General features: G+C 51.6%; 1 protein-coding gene across 2 annotated transcripts; it reads right to left on the minus strand.

Moving 5' to 3' along the window:
- Positions 1-285: 285 nt before the first annotated feature.
- PITX2 (paired like homeodomain 2) lies at positions 286-19,100 on the minus strand. 2 transcript variants are annotated; one of them, XM_060011838.1, is made up of 5 exons: positions 19,044-19,100; positions 15,193-15,248; positions 14,587-14,724; positions 3,266-3,471; positions 286-849 (listed from the first exon to the last, which is right to left on the minus strand). In XM_060011838.1, the coding sequence occupies exons 2-5, from the start codon at positions 15,236-15,238 to the stop codon at positions 286-288; spliced, it is 954 nt and encodes a 317-aa protein (XP_059867821.1). In that variant the 5' UTR covers positions 15,239-15,248; positions 19,044-19,100. The 2 variants fall into 2 exon arrangements, with proteins under 2 accessions (XP_059867821.1, XP_059867820.1); XM_060011837.1 differs by lacking the exons at positions 14,587-14,724; positions 15,193-15,248; positions 19,044-19,100 and adding an exon at positions 4,326-4,533.
- Positions 19,101-21,771: the final 2,671 nt, after the last annotated feature.

Genomic DNA, 21,771 nt, shown 5'->3' on the forward strand with positions numbered 1-21,771 from the left:
ACAAGCTTATAGTAATGTTAAAATGTCATATCCAGTCAAACATTTGTGTGTGTCCTTGCAACTGTTGGAAATACTTTTTAGTGAAAGATGTCAGACATTGAGGAAATTCCTTTGAAATCAAAGGAGCTCTCTTTAATTCAGTGGTTTCCCTTTTTCTCTATATCTTCTCTCTCTCTCTCTCCCTTTCTTTAGTGCCCACGACCTTCTAGCGTAATTCCCAGTCTTTCAACAAGGGCAGAGCTGCCCTATCCGGCACGGTCCTAGAATCCCGGCGCAGTGCGCGGCTCACACGGGCCGGTCCACGGCGTACTGGCAAGCACTCAGGTTGGACGCCGGGTTCTGCACGCTGGCGTAGCCGAAGCTGGAGTGCTGCTTTGCTTTCAGTCTCAGGCTGGCCAGGCTCGAGTTACACGTGTCCCTATAAACGTACGGAGGAGTCGGCGGCGCGTAAGGACAGGCGGGCGTGGGCACCGCGGAATTCAGCGACGGGCTGCTCAGGTTGTTCAAGTTATTCAGGCTGTTGAGGCTGGAGCCCGGGACGCCGGTCACCGCTGAGGGTACCATGCTGGACGACATGCTCATGGACGAGATGGAGTTGGGTGGGGAGAACATGCTCTGGGATGACAGGGGGTTGACGTTCATAGAGTTGAAGAAAGGGAAGCTCTTGGTGGACAGGGAGGCCGACGTGAGGCCCTTGGCGGCCCAGTTGTTGTACGAATAGCCCGGGTACATGTCGTCGTAGGGCTGCATAAGCCCGTTGAACTGCGGCCCAAAGCCATTCTTGCACAGCTCGGCCTGCTGGTTGCGTTCCCGCTTTCTCCATTTGGCCCGGCGATTTTTGAACCAAACCTGGGGGTGGAGGGCAAGGGAGCAAACAGACGCCACAGATCGGATTAGTAAAACCTAGATCCAGGAAAGCACCAGCAACCACCCCCGCTCGAACACACACCCGCACACCCTCCCCGCCACAGTTCCCCACCCCCACCCCACTGCCCCGTGCCCCAAGCTGCCAGAGCCCCGTCCCAACGCAGGGGGCCAGGCCGGTTCAGGCCTGTGAGCCCGGGCTCTGAGTTGTGCCACAAACCCCAGCACACCGCCTGGCGGCCTGCGAGTGGCTTATTCACTAACCCACGTCCTCCTCAGGGTCCAAAAACACTTACTGCAAAATAAACTCAGAGCAGCGGGCTTTCCGCCCAACCCTTCCCCGGCCACCCTGCAAACTTGCTTGCATTCCAAAGCCACAGTGATGAGGGCAAGGGGCTGGGAGGCCACCTCTCTCTCCTACAACTCCTCCTCCCCTCTCGAATCTCCACCGCCACCCCCTACTCCACGGAACGTGCGCCCTCAACAGGCGCCAGGCCACGACCCCCTTCCTCGCCTAGCAAAATAACCAAATAAAAAGTAAAAGACCACCTCCCCGACAGCTAATTAAACTCCGCGAGCCTGGCGTGTAAATCTCCGGGAACCCGGGAAGAGTCGCTTTGCAGCCTTCCCCTCCCTTCGCTCCAGTCCTTCATACCCTCCGCCCACCCCAGGCCAGACCCGCGCGCCCGGCGCTGCTCCGGCCGGGCCCGGCCTAGTCGCTGGGCTTTGCGGGCGGCCGCCCAGCCCCGCCAGCCCCCACCCGTGTCCGGTGGCCCAGACGCAACCCCATTCTCAATCCACATCGGGCCCGCCCGTAGCCCCAGACGGCGGTTATTGTGTATTGGAGCGAGGCCTGACCCGAGATTTCCGAGCTGACACCGATGATGTTTCACATTACACATCTCAGCCAGGCCCAGCCACCTAATCCGCTTTTTCCCCCCCTTTTTCCCTTTCATTCTCGATTTCCTTTTTATCCCCCTTCCTCTTTGCACCCGACAGCTATAAAAAGGACGCCTCACTGCCCACTCGGCTGGACAAGCAGCGGGCCTGGAAGGAGGTAGTCCCAGGGAGCCTGAGCGCAGCGCTGCGGCAGCAGGAACTTGGAAGGGGCTGCTGAGAAGTCGGAGGGGGTGGGGGGAGGGTTTTCCGAAGGATTCCGGAGACCCCATAGATTGTGTTTTCATTTTAATTACTTGCCATTTCTACCCTGGGCCGTCTAAACTTTGCCCAGGCGAGAAGAGTACGTGTGAGGCCCGATCCCCAGATGCGCGTGAGAGCTACGAAAAACTGACCTTGTGCAAAAAAACACGCGGTCCGGGCCTGAGCCGTAGCTCTGCACTGTTAAACTAAAACCATTTCCAACTTCAACCTGGCTCATTTATCCACTAGCACAGCCTCATTCCCTGCACACATGCCACTCAGAGAGTGCCTTCGGTCTCTCGGCTTTGGGAGTGCATTTTGGTCTCATTTCATCATTATTGCTAGAGTGTTTTCTTCTGTTTTCTCAGCTCTAACTGGGGGCTCTTTTTCTATCCAGAGCATTTTTTTTTTAACAGCAAAGCCTCTGGCTCCTGCTATGCGTGTTTTCTGCTTCCAGAATCCTAACAAATTTGGAGTTTTCCACCGACCAGCACAAACCAGGATATTGGGTAATTTAAGTTCATTTTTGCCAGTCCATAAAGTACAGATTTGCTACAAAGGTAAGCCCTTTCTTTAATAAAACTATTATGATTGGGAGGAAGGGTGTGAGTAACAGTCTCCTGAGAAAAGATAAATAAACCAAACCGAAAAGTCTTTCTTCTTTTCTTCCTAAGAGGACCGGCAGGGTAGCAGTTGTGTATTAAAACTGCTTCCGCAGATCACAAAACCAGGGGATAGGGTGTGGAAGAGATCTGAATGGCAGAAAAACCGCAAAGACTGTGTAAGGAGAGAGAGGAGAGGAGAGAAAGGGCCGGGCTAGGCCTGGCGCGGAAGTTTTCCAGGGAGGGCAAACCCCTGCGTGTCTCAGGCGGGTTTTCCTTGTTAAAGGCGCTCAGGTTGGAGCCTGTCCTCGGCTCCTGGCCTGGGACGGATCTTATTAGCGCTCGTCTGGCGAATACAAGCCGGGAACACAATGCCCTGTGTAGGGGAATGCACGCAGTCGCGTTTGGGAGCGCGCAGTGGGTCGGGGCGTGGAGCCGGAGCCGCTCCCGGCGCCTGCGCCAGGCCCGCGGCCAGTCTCGGAAGAGGGAGCTGTAACCTCGCAACTGGGGCCGCCGTGAGAGGCCATCTGCCTTTGCAAAGGCACCCACCCGAGCCCTCCCGGACAGCGCTGCCTTCCACACTCTCTCCCGGGCTACAGGGCCGGCATCCCCGCAACGCCCTCCCCGCTAGCCCTCCCAGCCTCCGTGCGGGCTCCTACCCGGACTCGGGCTTCCGTAAGGTTGGTCCACACGGCGATTTCTTCGCGCGTGGACATGTCCGGGTAGCGGTTCCTCTGGAAAGTGGCCTCCAGTTCCTGCAGCTGCTGGCTGGTGAAGTGAGTCCGCTGCCGCCGCTGCCTCTTCTTCTTGGACGGGTCTTCGGCGCCCACGTCCTCATTCTTTCCCTGCTGGCTCTTATCTTTCTCTGAAAACGAAACACACAGAGGTCCCCGTCAGCATGCCCACCTGCTACCCGCGAACGCCAACTGGACCAGGCGGCAGAGGCCGGGGAAGAGCTGGGCTGCCTGGCGGGGGAGGAGGGTGTGGAGCGGCCGCTCCGGGCCAGGGAAAGAGCTGCGTCTGCAGGGTGTGCAGACGTGAGTGTGGGTGTGCGCGCCCCACCGCCTCTCTTCCCCCAGCGCCGCACGTTTTATTTACACGTTTATCTCACTGCGACGGCACACTCATTTTTATAGCCTGTGCTTTCAGGTATATTTATAAGCTTCTGCGTGGACACACCAAATCTCCCGGGACACCCACACGCGCGCGTTTTACAGAACCCCCTCGTAAAAAGCTCAGATTTCGATGCGGTTTCGGAAGGCTAGGAAAAGTAGGCTTCGGGATTCGGCGAGGCACCCAAGTTCCTCTGCCCTTTAGGAAAACCGCCTGTTCTTCTGAGGCGTAGTTTCACAAATATTTTTCTAACAAGCGGAGCTTCTTGGTAGCTGAAAGCCGAGAGCAGAACAGGGGACGCATGGGGGCTCGGGGAGCGGCCTCTGAAGGTCCTCGAATGGAGATACTGGGATTTTTGTGACCCAAAAAACAGAAAGGAGGCCAGGATCGGAATAGGGAGGGCGGCAGAACTGCCCGCGTGGATCGCGCCACCCCAGCCGGGCAGTCCAGGCAGAGCGAACGGGACGAGGGGTCAACACAACCCTGGCACCAGAAGTTCTGCGGGGAGCGGGCTACAGGACCACTCCCACCACGCCTCCCCCAGGAGGGGCCGACTTCCTCGGGGGCGAGAAGGGCCGAGCGGCGCGGGGCCACGCGGCGCCTTACCTGCGGCCTCGGGGCTGGAGGTGTCAGAGATGGTGTGCACCTCCAGCCTGTGCTTGGAAGAGTCCAGGGAGCGGGTCTGACCGGGAGCCAGGACCGAAGCCATGGCCAGCGGCTGGGGATGGTGACAGGAGGAGGACGAGGAGGCGGCCAACAGCTTGGTCCCTGCTGCTCGGTGCTCCAAGTGCAGCGGGCCTTTCATGCAGTTCATGGACGAAGGAGCGCGCCGCCCTACGAGTCCTGGGCTGCCGCCCGGCCGAAGCCCCGCCGCCGCCGCCGCCGCCGCCTGCTCCGCTTCCCGCTCTAGGCGCGGAGTTTCCTCGCGGTGGCCGCCGCGGGCAGAGCAGGGAACACAACCCCGGCAGAGTCCTCGAGCCGAGCCGCCCCAGTCCCCTTCGGAAGGCTCAAGCGAAAGGGTCCGGCGGCCGAAAGTCAGCGGGCCAAAGGAGACATGGGGATGTGGGTAGGAGAGCACGGTTCGGAGCGTCTTTGGGGAGCAGGCTTCCAAGCTCCAAAGCGAAACAAGAGTGGGCAAAGACCCCTTTCTTCCCTCCCTCCCTCCCTCCCTCCAGTACCCCTCCAATAAGGAAAGCTAACGCCGCCGTTTGCGCTCTGCCCGCCCCCCGCGCGGCAGCCCTGACAGCGAAGTGTCAAGAGTGACAGGGACAGGTAGCTGTTATTAGATCTCCTGCGGCGGCGGCGGCGGCAGCGGCGCGGGCCTCTGGGCGCACCCTCCGCGGTGCGCACACGCACACTCCCTCGGGCGGTCGAGCTCGAGCCCGGCCTCGCCGCAGCTCAGGTCCCAGCACCCAGGCGAGCGACGGACCAGCTCTGCGGCTCCAAGCTTCCCTGTTGGCCTAACATCTTAAAACCAGAGGCGGGCTTCCTGGTGCCGAGACGTCACTCCGCCGCTGCCCTCCCCAACCCTCCCCGCCTCCTCCCAGACCCTTCGCCGGCTGGAGTGACGTGACTCCGCACCAATCAGGAGCCCCCGAGCCGCGACCGAGGGACAGTCCTGTCTGCACCTATCAGCTGTGCGGGGCCGGGCTAATACCTCGCTGTGCCCGCCGAGTCTACACCCGGCGGCTCCCGGGAATTCTGCTCCGGCCCGGCCAAAGACGATCCGGCTTTTAGTTCTGGTGGGGAGGTGGAAATATGCGGCTGGGAGTAAAAGGCTCGTCAGAAAGAAGCGGAAAGATCGAAGGCTGAGAGGTATAAGGATCAACAAGACACCCAGCCACCCTCCCCTCCTTCCTTTTGTGTCTCACTACATTCATTTCCTACCGAGAGGTGTTTTTCTCCCCCGTATGGAGAGGAGACATGCTACTTAAAACCAGAAAAATTTCAGAACACCAACAAATCATCTCTCCGATCTTAAATTTTCCAAACAGTCTGTCAAGTGAATGCTGCGGAGCTAATCTGAAGAAGCTTTACTTTAATTGCAAAGAAGACAGAGCCAAGAGAGGCTAATAAATTAGAATTCGAGAAGCAAATGGATCCGTCAAAAGAAAATTACCTTGACTTTAAACGAACAACTGTTTGGTGGTTCACTCTGGATTTATACAAGAATAAAAAGTCGCCTCAGATCACGTTCTCTGTAATGCTTATTAGTCCCCAGACAGAAAACACACAATAGACTAGAAACTCTAACCCAGCATTTTCAAAATGCTGAAAGCTTATCCATTCTACTTAACATTGATTCAGACACATATCCGAGAGCTTTCAAATTCCTTATACACTGTATTAAGCTCATCCTAACCCGAGAGAGCCACGCTTTAAATTCAACTCTCGTTTACTTTGTTACCAGATTCAAACCCATAAAGCCTGTAGAATCAACAACCTTGAGCTAATTATATATAAAATATGCTTTAATGAATTTCCATACAATTAAGAATGTTGCCAAATAACCAATTTCAAGGATAATTTTTAAGTCATTTTCTATTCCTAGGAGCTCCAGGCTGTCTTGAATTGGTGGAGTCCATAGGCAGAGGCAGTAGGTTGTCGGCAAAAGCCTAGGAGAACATTCAGCAAGGAAAAGCAAAGCCTTGTTCATTTATTTAAAACAAAAGGAAAAAACACCTTTGGGGACATCTAAATCTTTACAGCTCTATTTCCAAAGAAATTAAAGAAAGAAACTCAAAGTTATCATTCAGAATAATTTGTGAAAGTCCTTTTGTCCTCCGGCTTAGGTCAGCTGGAGAGCACAAACTAATCTCCCCTGGGTTTCTGCATTGATGATTGCTTTATTGTGGAGTTAGTGTTATCATCCCTGAATGTGTATTTGTTTGACGTTACAGTCAATGATTTGCAACACCAGTATGAGGTATCTTCAGAAAACTCCCTCCTTGTCCTTGTTCCCAAGATTGGGAAACTTTTCAATCTGAGGCAGAGTGGACGAAGCAGACTACAAATACGTTTGTAACCTATGTGTCTCTCCTTTGCCCTGCTCCCGCTTCCCCCCCACCATATCTGCAACTCCTCCCCCATTTTAAACAAGCTTGAGAGCAGTCCAAGAACCAAATGAGAATTCTTCAGTCTCTCCCCAAAGTATCATGCCACTTTAAGAAGAATTTAGCTACAAGGAGGAACTTTCTTCATAGGAAGCTTTAAATCAGCATTTCTGGTTTTAACCTTTTATTCCAGTTAACCCCATTCCATGCATACACACACCTGCTTAGAGCAGAACACATCCTCATGTGACAGGTCTGCATTAGCTGAGGCTCATACGTCCAGCTATATTAGGTCCTGAAATCTTATCACTAAATTATACATGTTACATAAGCAGCCTGTTGGTAAAGAAGGTTAAATTAATTTACATTCTGCTCATTAACTGGTGCTTAAATGATGCATTTTATCCCTGAGATTTGGTGGAGAATCTCCTTCTCAGACCCCCCAGTGTTTCACCGAAGACAATGCTCTTACATTTGTAGTGGTTTTTAATCTGATAAGACACTAATTTGCTTAAGTCTTTTAAATAAGGGTTTTAAATGTTTCTCACCATTTTCTTATTGAATTTCCTCTAATTCCCCCAAGACTATAAAGTATATGTGTAAAGTAAATATTTCCTCCCATTGCACTGCCAACTGATGACCTATAAGTAAGTCAATATGAATCCAGCCCTTTTCTGCCCAATGTGTTTACTAATCATATTCTAGTATCTTCTCTTAAACCTCAGCATAGCTGCAATCTCCACAATACCATACGCTCAAGCCTTCATATCACAAAGAAACTCAATCACATCAAAGAATGAAAGATTCTCCTCCATAGTGAGCATACTTTTTTTCCTTGTCTCTTCAACATTCAAACCCTGGAGTTGCAATTTTTGGTGGAGGCTCTGAGTGGTTTTCAAAACTCCTTACTCAGGAGAGCTGAGAAGCTCCACAGAGCCATGTAGATTTCTAAGCCCATCTCTCATTAAACCCATGGAATTTTGATTTAAGCTCTTTGGCTCTGTTGACTAACAGAACTTTCCTCAAGGCAAATACAGTATGAAGGACCTAAACCAACCTCCAAAGTGGGTGAAAAATCTAAGGGCAAATGACAGCTCCCCGTAGTGCCAACGTGTGGAAATGCTGGTGATCAGCCTGAAAGCCTAAAAAGATAAGGTATCTTAAACTATATTGATCCATTGCAAAGTCAAGTGGAGAATAAAGAAAGACAAATTACTTGAAGAACTCTGGTTACGCAAAAATGAAATCATATATACATATGCATATATCTATCTATAGATAGAAATACACATACATAATATATCCCCCCCCCAAGAAAAACCCCAACTGAGGCAGGGAGGTATTTCTTTGCATTTTTCTAGCCAGAGTTTCAACTCTCTCCTAATCTTCTAATCACTTCACACACTCTGAGTTTGGGTGATACCCTTTCCAGCCCCAACAGCGTTCACTCCACCGGTGGTAGGAGTGCTCCAACATGAAAAGTCTAGATGAGGAAAAGCAAGTATGTAGTGGGGAATGAAGAAAGATTTTTCAGTTAAAACTCTAGTGGTGGTGGGCAATTTTTAGATTTAATCTACAAAAAACCTGTGGGTGCAAATGTATAGGCAATACAGATGACAAAGGAGCTGGAAGTAAGGGAACCTTAGGTATTCTGTCAGTTCAGAGCTACTGTTACCCGCCTGTCCCCCACTCTTCTTTGACTGGTCCTAGAAATTACTATGACTTCAGCCTCCATCACAGAAATTGCCAATTCAGAAAAAACCCAGCATGGTCGGTTCGGGGAAGCTGGAGGTGCTGCACAGTTGCGGTGGGGAAAGGACAGGAAGCCCAGCGCGGCTTTGGGTTTTCCACTCAGAAGAAATCAGGGATCGTCTCAATCGGGTTTTCTTGCTTATTCTTTCAAAGAAAGACCCTTGAGGAGGGAAATGTGTGACACGGGGTCAGGCGTGTTTTGAGCTGGTATTTGCCACCGATTACCAGCCTTAAGGTCTTATTTAATTTCACACTCTTCAGGGTTAGTTGCACAAAGGCCCTCTGGCCATTGCGGCGAGAATGGGCTGGGTAGCGCCGCCAAACTCTCGGCTGTGGCGGCCGGGATATGAACTGGGACCCAACCAAGTGACCCTTGACTTCTGGGAAAAAAAAAAAAAAATCTGTCCTCAAAGCTCACCTGGAAAATGGTTCAGTTAGATGTCTCCTTGCGCTGTCAGGCCGTAGAGGGGTGGTAGTCTCGCTCCCGTCCAGGCCAGCTCAAGGACGAGACCCGCCCGGACTCAGGTCGGAGGCACGTGACAGGCGTGAGTGTGTGTATGCGCGAGCGTGCGGTGTTAGGCGCAGAGGTCAGAGGGAGACCTTGCACCTTGCCCGGAGAAGTGGCTCTGCCTCCCCTCCTTCCGCTGCCTGGCTTTTCTCTGCCCGCAAATCAAGCTGGAAAGGGCCGCTTCACTGTCCTCCCCCCACCCCAGTCACGAAGCCGAAGCACCCAGAAATTAAAGGCTTTATTGTGGCTGATTCCGCCTCCCCCATTCCCTAAATGGAATAAAAAAGTGCAGGTTTGTAAAAAGTGGCGGATTCTTTTCGGAATCAGAAGTCTGTAGAGGTACTGAGCAACATCCGTCCTCTCTGGGTCCCTGCAAATGGTCCCCATATTTCCGTTCCCACACTGTGGCTTCAAGTTTGGGATAGCTGGCTGCTGGGCGGTTCTCTTCACCCCACACTGGCGGGTGGAGAGAAGAGCGAGAGATTCGAGGGGGCTCGGGGAGGTGGGAGAACTACTGCAATCACTAAACCCACGTGCTGTAATGCCTTTTCACATCAGCCTGTTAATGCTACAGGTTTATTAGGGGCTCATTTAATCGTCGAACTGCAACTAGTCGTGGAAAAGTAAAATAAAGAGAACGGTATATTTGTGTATAGAGGTAAGAGAGAGATAGAGGAATGAGATAAACATCAACATCTAGGTCCAGACAGATAGAAATGACAAGGGACTAACTAAGTAACTAAGTAACTAAGTAACTAAAGTTACTTAAAAAAAAAAGTGGATTGAAATGCTCCTCTTTCTCTTTTCTCTATTTTCCCTCTTCAGCTCATGTCCCGTCTCCCTTTCTATTTCTCTTGTTCCCCTTCTTTCTGTCTTCCCTCTCCCAGACATGCTGGTAGCTAACATTCAGCATTAGTTGTCATGGTGACCATAAATCACATAAATCCAAAAATACCCACCTATAATCTGAGATGAAGCTTTTATTTCCCTAGTGAAATAATATTTTAAAAACTGTCAGCTGACAAAAAAAAAAAAGGAACCCACCTCATTGTCGTAACACAAGTAATATATTACTTCTAAAGGTTTAAATTAAAATGTCAGCCTGTTAAAAACATGCTGGGAGAATCTTGGGCACTCTTCATGTCACATCCTCACAATGAAGTTGACTGCATCACTCCCTATCGCTGTTTAACACATACACGTAATTTTGCCTGCTCTCTCTCCTTCTATTCATTTCTTCCCTCCCTTCCCAACTACCTTAGTCCTCACAGACTGTCTGCCTTAAGTTGTAAAAGAAAGGAGCGTCCTCAGGATCAGAAAGGAGCTCAGTCCTTTGCCTGAGTCTTCTGAGGACCTTGTATGTTGGTCCTCTGTTATCAATCACTTCCTTAAACGAAAGATGGGTGCCTTGGGGGAAAAGGTGCTGGTCAGGGCCACAATGGGGGAGACTTTCTAGAGGAATGGAGAAGAGAGAAAAGCGGAGGGAAGGACTGGTGGGGAAAAGACGGAGTAGTGGAGAACTGAGCGGGGCGGCCAGCTTCTGTGATTACGTCTAGCCCAGGAAAGGTATGTATATTCTCCCACTCTTGCCTTTTTCTCCTGAGAGGAAACTTTCCCATTTGAAGACGCTGAGCGGGGGGTGGGAGGAAGGAGGGTGGCGGCCGCAGTTGGGCCTTTTGTCTTCTACCTTGGGCTTGTTGTCTTTTGCCTATCTTTGGATTACAGGGTATTCGCCTAGATGAAGAGCCATTAATTACCCATTCAGTCAATATTAGGAAGACGACAAAGCTTTTTACATAGGATTAAGAAGACATCAGATTGTTCCATTAGTATATTCCTGCTCACGAATAAGCTTTCGTTATACATTTCCTTCTCCCCCGAGTCGCTCTAACAACTGCTGCATATATTAACAGCGGGCGGTGCGGGATGACAGTCGAGCCAGCCTCGCGAAACTTTGAGCGCGCACCGCGTCAGTACCGAGGAACGCGACCTGTAAAGACTACTGTGCGGGCGGAAATCCGCTGGGACTGACTACTTTTGGACAATTTCCCCTCTTGGGAGGAAAAAAAACCCACACAGAAAGGAGAGGCAGCTTCTACCGATAAGCTGCAGATTTGGCGTGGGGTGGGGTGTGGGAAAAAAAAAATGGAATTCTCCCCTTCCCCAGCTCCGCGCTTCCGGAGACCTCACGCCTCTGCAGCACGCCCCGGTCCCCTGACCCCTCTTCGCACTAAGAGCCCTCCACCTTTCTAAACACCCCCCTTCTTTCTGACCACGCTCAAGCCGGAGCGCCGCCCCACGCAGCACCATTTTGCCTTTTGCTGGAGGTGGTCTGGGCTGCTTTCGCGGTGCTCCTTGTGAGCATTAAAATAGCTCTGTAACGGCGAAGGGAAACCAGGCGATTTGTTTTGGGGGGCGCGGGGGGGATACATTAGGAATCCACGGTGTATGTGCTCCGCAAGCATTTGGTGATTGAGTGAATAGGGCTCTGCGGTCGCCAAGGCGGCGGGGGTTACCGCGGGTGCTCTGAAGAAGACGGGCACCCGACTGCTGCCGCAGGAGACGGTGTGTGTCGCGGCGGGGCCTTGGAGTCCCTGTCCCTAGGGAAGGAAGTCTGCGCGCACCAGAGGCCCGGGTCGAACACTTTCAGCCCAACTGCTCTGCCAAAACGATTTAAAAATTAATGGCATCGCTGGGGGAGGCCCGGCGAAGGTACCCGCCCCCGGTCCGGTCGCGAAGCCAGGCGCGGGGACCGAAAGGCGGCAGCTCGGTCGATTCCAGCTGCGAATCCAGAGCCACGGCCCCTAAACTTTAAAGGTATTGACAGGGGAGGATCATTCCGTCCTCTTCCCGAAGGCGAAGACAACTTTTTGAGTTCCTCCAAACGGAGCTCCTTTCGGGACACCCAAAGCGGGGAAAAGCCAAAGACCTCTGTTCCAGGGGGATGTTCTAAGCGGGCCTCTGCCCCTTCTGTGTGGGGGATGCTGTTTAACTTGTCAACTCTTCCTGTCTTCACCTGCCATACCTAGCCACCCCTCTCTTCACCCTCTCTCAAACCCCTGGCTTTAGGGGATCTTCAGCCTACTCCCTGCCCCCTCCCGTTTCGGGGTTCTAGCCAGGCTGTGGGTATCAAGGGGATGGGGACTCGCTTGCGATGGGACGCAGAGGTCGGGCCTCCCAGAGGTCGACACTGTCAACTCCGAAAACGTTTTCAGTCTTCAATGAGGACACCGTGTTTTGGGGGGATGAGGGAGAATAGTGCCAATAATAGAATAGCTTGGCCCTTTTCGAAAATCGCATGTCATTGTAAACACTTTTCTTTTTAAAAGCCAAAAAAAAAAAAAGCAAATAAAAACTATAAAAAATTAAGGAGAAAAAATCATTTTTCTCTTTCTTTCCTTCTTTCTTTCCTTCTTTCTTTCTTTTCTTTTCTTTCTTTCTCTCTTTCTTTCGCAGGCTGTCGAAAGGAGTTTGCATATTCCATAAGTTAAATTTACTTCTACTCAGTAAAGGGGACTGTGGCAACCTTCCTTCTATGGCTTTGCCCACTCGTGTGTGACATTTTTGGTCTAATCCCATTCCCTAAACGCCAATAAAATCAAGAATTTCAGCATTTTTCCTATCACGTGTCTCTTCTTAATTAATGGCATTAAACATGTTTGGGCAGCAATTTTCCTCTTCGGTCCAAAAAGTAGAAAACAGACTTAGCTGTGTGGGGAAGAGCCTATCACTGCACTAAAATAATCCGGGCCTGAACATAATGGTTAAGAAAACAATCGTTTGTTATTTCTAGCTCTTTATTTGTTTGCTAATTACCAAAAGCGAACGCCCAGGAGCGCCTGCCTGAACGGTGACAGGAGCAGACAGGACTCACCGGCTCTCCGCCGCCTCTTGCCCACCTAGGAAGCCCCCATCCCACCTCAGGCTTCCCCTCCAAGGGGTCCTAAGCTCTCGTGGAAGCCACCTGTCCTCAGAAACCATTCCTGGGGTCAAGAAAACACTGGATTGCGGTGGGGGTGGGAGGAGACATTTTGCATCTCTCGGCTCCCAGCGCTGCGAGAAATGTTAACCTCGGCTGGGCCGCGGCCGGCCCGCGCTGTGCGAAGCGAGACTGGGGAGCTCCCCTAGCCTGGCCGGAGCCGGCGCTGAACACGCACAAAGCATTTTCCCCGGGAGTCATCGCTGCTCTTGATTTTTAACCATATCCCTAACATACTCTGGTGTAATAATTTATTTTTACGACCGATTATCAAACAGAAGAAGAATTTAACACAATCTTAATGACAGAAATCACCCGACGTTATCTCTACATGGCCCCATTTAACCCCATGGGGTTAATCCCGGACAAGTGAGCGTTTAACTGGCCCAGCAGGAGGACTTAGCGATATTGCGCAGTGTCGAGGCCGTTGTGCTCCACACCACTTTAGACGTTTTATTCCAACAAATGATGCTTTTCTCTCCGATTCACTGGGAAGCCCAGTGCGGGGCTTTTGTTTTCTTCTCGGTAATACGGTTTGTTTACTTGGCGGGGAGTCCCAATTCGCTCCCCTCTAGCACACATTACATTTGTATCCTTACACTTTAATCCGGAAAGAGGGGGTTAGGGGCCGAGGACTGTGAGGGCTTTATCTCCTCACGTTATCAAAGGTCAACAACCTCCTAAGGATAGGCACTTATTTATTAAGGGGCCTGGAAAACACGGAGAATAGACGAACGGTAAATTTGAGTTTTTCATGTATTCCAAAGGAAAGGTTGTCCTCTCATCCCCTCTCTGTCTCTCTGTCTCTCTCTGTCTCTGTCTCTCTCTCTCTCTCTCACACACACACACCTAAAAGACACGTTTCAATTCAACAAGATCTGTGCGTAGGAGACGTTTTAAGTTTGACACACGCCTGCACACTTTGAGCAGCAATATCCCTTGCCTTGTCCAGAGTGAAACCGATCAACAACACTACCAAAACTCGAGATCCCGCAACCAGCACAACAGGTAGGTTCGTGTCGACAGGGGCACACACTCCATTCCACCCTCGGCTGCTGCGCGCAGTTGCTGCCCTCAGGCTCTGCAGGGCTGTTGTCAGCTCGCCGGCGGGGCGAACCTACGCCAGCCCGAGCCTCGCGTGCTGGCCTTCCGCGGTAAACCCCGCGCCCACAAGCCTGGGAGGGGCGCGGCCGAGGGCCGTCGGTACGGGGTGGGCCCTGCCGCTGCTGCATGCAGTGGGACGTGGTGAGCGACAGAGGTCGCTGTTGGACCACTTTTCCACGCCAGCTAGCGGCACAGAGGTAGGTTGGGGGTGTGCACAGATCAGGCCACACATCAGGAGGTGATCAGGAGAGAGCGAGAGGGAGACGGAGAGGTGATGGGTCTCAGGAGTGCAGTATAATTTGGGGAAGGGAATTAACGTTCCTTGGACGGCTGCTTCCCATCCCAACCAGAGGCCAAGTTCCGAGCAGGCGCGCCCCGTCTGGCGGCCTCGCCTGCGTGCGTCTCACCCGAGCCCCAGAGGACCGGAGGCTGGTGCCCAGCGCGCGGCCTGCGCCTCGTTCTCGGCCTTACCATTGGCGCCGGGATGCTGCCTCGGGAAGAGCTTGCTGCTGGCCGCCTCTTTCCGGCTCTCGGGGGAGTCCGTGAACTCGACCTTTTTGATTTCGGAGTCTTTGGGGAAGAGGCATTCAACGGCCGCCGGCTGCACGCCTGGGCCACGCGCGCCCGCCCCACGTGCCGGGAGAGAGACGCCCCGGATGGCGGCGGAAAGTAGCGGGGGTCGAGGAGGGTGGGAGAGGGAGGCAGGACGGAGGAGAAAGAGGGACAAAGAGCAAAGACCCAGTTAGAGGAAAGAGCGGAGGACACTCCCGTCTCCCGGACCCTCTGGCAACCCGGCGCAGGGCGGCGTTCTCTCTCCGCGCCTCCCCGGCTGCCAGCAGCTCCCGTCGGGAGGCGGAGGCCCGGGGCTTCGACACGCGGCGACAGGCTCCCTCTCTATCCACAACCCCCCCACTGGGAGAGGCCACCGGCGTCCTGGTTCTGATTTCCTTCCTGCTCTGGCCGGCCCCTCCGGGAAGCGCCCCTCGCGCGGCCTCGCCACAGGACCAGTGCCCTCTCGCCGCCCTCGCGTGTCGCGGTCTCCCGTCGGGTGACCCTGGCGGAAGAAACGACTCTTACCTAATTGCACACACGCCGACACTAGTTTGCGGCAGTTGGTCTCCATTCCCCGTTATCTGCAAAACGGAAGAGAAGGAGGGCTGTGAGAAGCGGCGGCGGGCGAGCGCGCAGGGCTCAAAGTAGGCTACCTGTGGGGCAGACGACTTCGACACTAGCTATTAGGCGCCTAGTCTGTGCTAGGTTTCAGGCGTGTTTCTAGAACCTGACAGTCTCTGGCAGCCCAGCCTCATTCCCACCCTTGCCCCCGGTCCAGGACATCTGAATGTTTACCAAAGAGGGGCGGGGGAATGTGCCTCCAGAGTTGCAGCAAATGGATCCAGGAGCTCTTGGCCGATCAAGTCACAGTGTTCTGGGAACTTAGGCTGTGGAACTACTCACAGGGGAGTCTGTGTCAGGGGTTAAAAGCCCATCTGAACACGAGGACAACCTTAGCAGATACAAAATTTGGGGATGAGTGAAGAGGACTTTCTCCTTGGAGAGTTGCACGTGAAGGCCAGCACAGTGGCTGTCCGTTAGCTGAAGCCTAGTAAACATTTATAGAGTGCCAGAGTCAACTTGTTTCTGTCCTAGATAACAGTTCCCCTCGATTTTCTGTAATTCTGAAACGAACAGGACTCCCTAGGCCTAGGGTGCTCCAGGAGCGAGCTGGCTTCGGGCCTCTCATCCATCAGGAGCCACTTTTCCATATTTAGCCACACTTTGCCCTGGAGATACTCACCCGGCCATTTATTTACCCTAAAGTATGATTTAAGATCGCAGAGCAGGGGAACGGGGTGAAGTGACTGAGATTGAGGAGAGCGTGGCAAACGTCCCCCGGAGGGTTTACTGCCCGCCGAGGACAGAGAAATAGCTCTGAGAGACCGGCTCCTCCAGTTCTCCCCCTTCTCCTCCCCGGCAAACCAGATCTTCTCCAAATTTCCAACCACAACGCAGCGAGCCAAGCGTTTAACGTGAGCCCCCTTCTCCGCCACGAGCAACCGGGAGAGGTGGGTGGCGAGGGGCTCTGTCGGGGTGGGTAGAAGAGCCGCGGCTGCTTTAAAGACGGAAGAAAAGAAAGGTGCCCGCTCCTCAGGCCCCTTGGATCTCGGCGCCTGCCTCGCTCCACGCTACCCAGGGTACGCCGGCGGCGGAAGGGCCCACCTCACTCAGGTCCGGGGCTGGGGCTGGGGGGGCGGGCGATACCCGGCTGCGCAAGGGGCGGAGGCTGGGCAGGGATCTGGGGGGTCTGGCTCTGGCGGAGTCGCATTTCCCGGCTCCTCGGCCTCTCCTGGAAGGAGCCGGGGCCCAGGGGCCTCTGGCCAAGGTCGCTGCCTAGAGGAGGGGCTGCCCCGCGTGGCGGCGTGGGGCTCCAGGGATGGGGACCGCCAGGCGGTTCCCCCACCCGCTAGCGTGGACGCGGGCGGGGGCTCTGCCGATGCTTGCGGGCCCGGGGGCCCAGAAGTAGCAGTTTGGCGGCTCCAGATTTAGTGATTCTGCAGTAAAATCACAGGATTAGTCCCTGATTGAGATGTCTGTTCATGAGATATTACAAAATTCATTATCACAGCTTTCTACTAACTCGATATGAAGTAACACAGATGGGATTTTATTAGTCCAGACTTCAAATGTTTACTTATGATAATTTCAGGGGAAATTTGCATGTCATCATCATTTCGATAATCTTTTTTTTTTTTTTTAACTTCTGAATTGGCTGCATTATTAGCCGGTAGCCAGAGCTTTGCAGATGGTAACTGCAAATAGTTTTTATTTTTTTTAATAGTAAAATATACAAGAGAAAAAGATCGGGTAGCTCAGTGTAAAGTCAGTCAATTATTACACATTCTCCCCCCACTCCCAAGCTTCAGTGCTGAAGACCAAACAAAGCAATACAAAACAAATCTTCAAGAACTCCTCTCTAAAGACTGAAAAGAAGGTCAAGGCGTGTTTCTTAGCTCACTCCTACATGTCCTTATGACTTGGGGATTTATTTTGCAGTCAGAATGAGTCCTGAAACCTGCTTTTTTTTTCTCCTTCATATAATGACCAGGCTTACTAGATGAATTGAGTCTAAATATCTGGGGAAGGTAATTTTTAGAAAGAGACCTCCAATTCCTGCCTGCTGATCCTTAAACTTGCCCTGTCAAGGCAAGTCTTACAAGACAAATTTGGCTGCCGGATTTAGAGACTGGCTTCAATGGCTAATCTCACAAATTAAGATGAGCAACTTTTCCCGTTGGGAAGTTGTTCTCACCCCAAAAGTTCATGTCCTGCTTGGAATGTATACGCCAGGCAATCTTGTTTTGGCCAACGTGAGTTTTCTATTGTGAGCTTACTAAAAAGCACGACACAGCTAATGGGAGCACCCTGAGCCACACTGGCTAAGGCAGGCAGGCAAGCCCTAAGGAATAAAACAATTTACTTAAAAATTATTTCTGCTGACTGCCAAAAGATGAAATTACAGGAATGAAATATAGTCCTAATAATTCCACATCCTTTCACATTTCCCTCCTTTCCATTCAAGTTGTTACCCTATAACAAAATCTTTAATGGAAAGTTTAAAAATAAACATGGCAAGAACATATGTTTTCAATGAACTAAATTAGTGAGATTAGTCAGTAAATTAATTTGCAGTGGGTAATCATTTAAGGAAATTAAAATACTGTTGAACATAGTTCTGTATTTTAGCAGTTTAAGCCTTCTTTTAAACCAATTAATATCGATGCTTCAGGAACACTTGAGGACAAACATGCTCAACTTGAGGAACAAAGCACCTGAATAATTTAAGTGTAGTTTTTCTGAGGTAGAGCAAAACATTCCATAAATGAAGTAGCTATTTCATTTTTAGGGAAGGTCTGATTGTTGAAACCTTGTATGCTTATTTTGTTACATCAACAAAAATCCTCAATCTATATTGCTTAAGTGCTTTGTTTCCTTGACATAATTGGTATTTGAATTTTTAGATGGATTTCCTCCAAAACGATATTAAAAGCATCTTTAATTCTTATTAATGGCCTAAAAAGAATGCAAGAAAATCTCTCAAAATCAAATTTTTCATAAAATATTTTAGAATGTATGAATTCCTATATTATTTTAATTCATGATAGTAAATTTCTTTAAAAATTTAGTTTAGTAAGACATGCTACTTGCACAAATAGAAAAAAAGAGTAAAATAAAAATCACACTACCCTATGATGGTTTGATTTCTAAACTGCTTAGGAAAGTAAAATCATTAAATTGTAATAAAAAGAGAAACATACTTCTCAGATTTAGAATCATAATTTTTTTCTTGCTGGACGGTTGGAAAACAGTCCTGTCCCCTGCACCCATTTAAAATGTATCTCCCGAAGTGCAAGATTGGAATTGACTGGTAATCAATTTAAAGGATTTATAATCCGAAGTAATTGTGTGAGCTTGGCATTCAGGCCTGGCTCCCAGGTAATTCGCTTGGGCCTGAGAGGTCACTCACTGCCAGTTAAGATGGAATCTTTTTCCAATTGGTAACAATGGGAAGGGGGCTAATCTTCCAATAGCTGAAACTTTGTACAGAGCCCTTTATCTTGAGAATGCTAATCCTCAGTTTGAGGATTTGTCCCTGTAGTGTTGGCACCAAGATTTAAGGGAAGATACCTCCTTTTAAATGCCAGCCATGGTCTCGCTTCCCACTCGACTTCAGCACCCCGTAGATTGTTAGCGTCTGTGACTGGGGACGAAAGGAACAGGGCTTTGCGAGGTCTGTTTGCCAACTGCGTTACCTCGGGGGAAAGGCAGCCCCAAGAGCCACAAATCACCTACGGTGAAGATTCTCCAAAGTGGAACAAATTTCCAAACTCGCATTATCTCACATCCCTGCGGGAGAGACGGCCTCCACTTACCGGCTACCGGGAGAGAGCTGCTGTCTCCGCGTCCCGCCGCGTCCCGGAGAGATTTCCAGCGAACCGAGGCACGGGCTGCACCGCAAACGCCCGAAAGCCGGGCCGAGAGGGCGGCGAGGCTCCGGAGGGCGCCGAGTTCCGAGGGGGTCCAAGGGCGCGCAGTGGCCTCCGGAATCTAGCCGTCACTGGCCGTTTCTTTCTGCTCTTCTCCAGCTTTCTCGCTCGCTCTCGCACTCTCTCTCCCCTCCCTCGCTCTCATCCCTCTCTCTTCCCTCAGCTCCGACTCCGTGTGGGGAGTGACGTGACGTCAGCAGAGATTCCACCAAACTCCACTGCACAGTGGCGGGCTGGCGGGCGGGCGGGCAGCCGAGCCGGCAGCGCGGCGGGCGATCAAGGGGCGAGCGCAGCGCTTGGGCGAGCGCGGGGGGAGCCCGCAGGGGCGACGGGAAACGGGGCAGGGGAGAGAGGTGGAGGCCGGCGGGCCGCGGAGTCGGGAGCTGGAGAAGGAGCCGGGAGAGCGAAACAGGAGAGGGAGCCGGGCAGGGCGCTTAGACAGGAGCCGACTGAGCCGCAGGCGCAAGCACTCCCACTGTGGAAAGGAGCACAAGAAGGGAGGATGGGAAGGAGGAGAAGAAAAAGGAATCTGCGCCAAACCGGGAGCTCTAATAAATCAGAGGGGGAGCGCAAGGGCGTCGGGGAGACGGAAACGTACTCCTGGGGGGTGGGGTGGCAAACCCAGACGGGTAGGGAGGAAGGGATGGAGAAAGTGGCCCAAGAAATGGAACAAAGGACAGTGTACATGGGTTTATCTGGGGGCAAGGCTTGTGGGGTGTGAGTTTGAATGTGCCTCTGTGTGACCTTCTTTCAGGCCTGCAGGGTTGACGAAAGAGGTCATAGAAACCAGGGATTGCGGGGGACACTGGAGGCTGGAGAGAAGGCAGGCGGGGTGGGGTGAGAGAGGATGACTGAGGAGATATCCGGAAAAGTGGGGATGAGCGGGGGGGTCGGTGGGGTGACTGGGTTTGGGAAGAGGGTGGGAGAGAGACAGCGAGAAGGGAGCGAGCAAGGCTAGTCAGCCGGGGAAGGCCGGGATGCCTGGCCCAGCACCACCAGCCGGGACACCGGGCCCGAGGTCAAGGCGGGTGGACCAGACGCGCAGCACCCGGTGTCGGCGCGCAGGTGGGCATGGCCGCGCACTGACCAGTGTGCACGAAGGGATTGCGCTGGACGAGGCTCGGGTGTTCACTGAGTCTAGAATTTCCTCTCCTGTACCTACACTCAACAAGTTCACTCCGGGTCACGGCTATCTCATTTTTTAAAATGACGAGGTTAAGGTTCCTGGCGAGCATGGTATTAAATTGCAAGGGATGATGGGGTGGGGGGGGAAGGAAGCTCCCCTCAAATCAACATTTGCTGCTAAAAATCGAAGAACGTGTGAAGTTAGAGGGGTCACCCTCCCGCCCAACCCCGAAAAGTGTGCCCTACTTTTAAACCCTGATTTTCCGATTTCCAGCAAGAGCTTGTGTTTTGGTAGTGAGAGAATATTTTTGCCCTGTCCTGCCTTTGCGTGGAAGGACTTTTAAACACGATTCGCCTGGAAGACCAGGTGCGAAGGCTTCTGCCAGGCATATTAGACAAAGTACTTTTAATCTCAAGGGCGTCCTGTTAATGTATGTTTTTGGAAAGTGTTGGCAAACAGCCATAGCTCCCAGTTCCGTATTCCCACCCATATTATTTCCTGCATAGGAGCAAAACTCAGCCAGGCCTGCCATGGGAGAGTCCCCCCTTTTGGTCCTCAAGAGAGGATAAAATGCCCTGTAAAAGTTGTATTGCTCTTCCTAAATCAGTATACCAAATCTCATAATTTTAAGAAAATATAATGACATTGAGGGAACGTGTGTGAAATGTATACATTTTTGAAAGCCTGGCATTTAAAATAACCCAGGTCACCATATAGGTGCTGGGCTTTTCCTACATTTGGGGGCTGTCTGGAACATGTTATGTGTTTTCTTGAATTACTCCATGTTTTGAATTCATTTGAGTTAGCAGTAAAAACAGGCAAACAAACTCGCTCAATTTGTTTTGAGTGCTAAATCCCTTCACTTTGAAATAGCTAACAGTCGACAGATGGACTCATTTTATGGAACGGGTTAGCCTCTTCAGCCACGAAGAAAACTGACGAGAGGGCTACATTTTTAAGCCATTTCTAACCTCCACGTAACATCCGTGAAAACTCAAACTTTCTCTCTTTACCGGTGGAAATTCAAGACAGTTTTATTTAAGGGGAGAGAAATGAGGGGGGAATGCCCACGTGCTGTTTTTACTTTTATTTCTCCTCTGTCTCTGAGAATTTCTATTTCTGGTTTCTGAAATCCTGCTGAGGCAAGAAAATCAAATTTCTTCAAGTCCCACGACTGAAATCTAAGGTCACAGCATACCACATAATGTAGTCCAAGAAAAACATTTTCGTCTCTGCCCATCAAAGACTTTTGCTGCCTCCTCAGCCCCCTGAGTTATGGGTTAAATGTCTCCCTCCTTCTTTTCTTTTCATTTTATAGAGATTAAGAGATGCTCGGAGCAGAACAGCCTCGCCTGCATCTGGAGGCGAGGATGAGGCATCTCACGGAAAAGTGGGAAAAGAGTGAGAAAACCGGAGACGGGAAGATTCAGAGACGCGCAGAGAGACAAGGGAAAGAGAAAGGGACTGCGCTGCAGAGACGCGCAGATA

The sequence above is a fragment of the Delphinus delphis genome, chromosome 5 (genome assembly GCF_949987515.2).
Source record: "Delphinus delphis chromosome 5, mDelDel1.2, whole genome shotgun sequence".
NCBI lineage: Eukaryota > Metazoa > Chordata > Mammalia > Artiodactyla > Delphinidae > Delphinus > Delphinus delphis.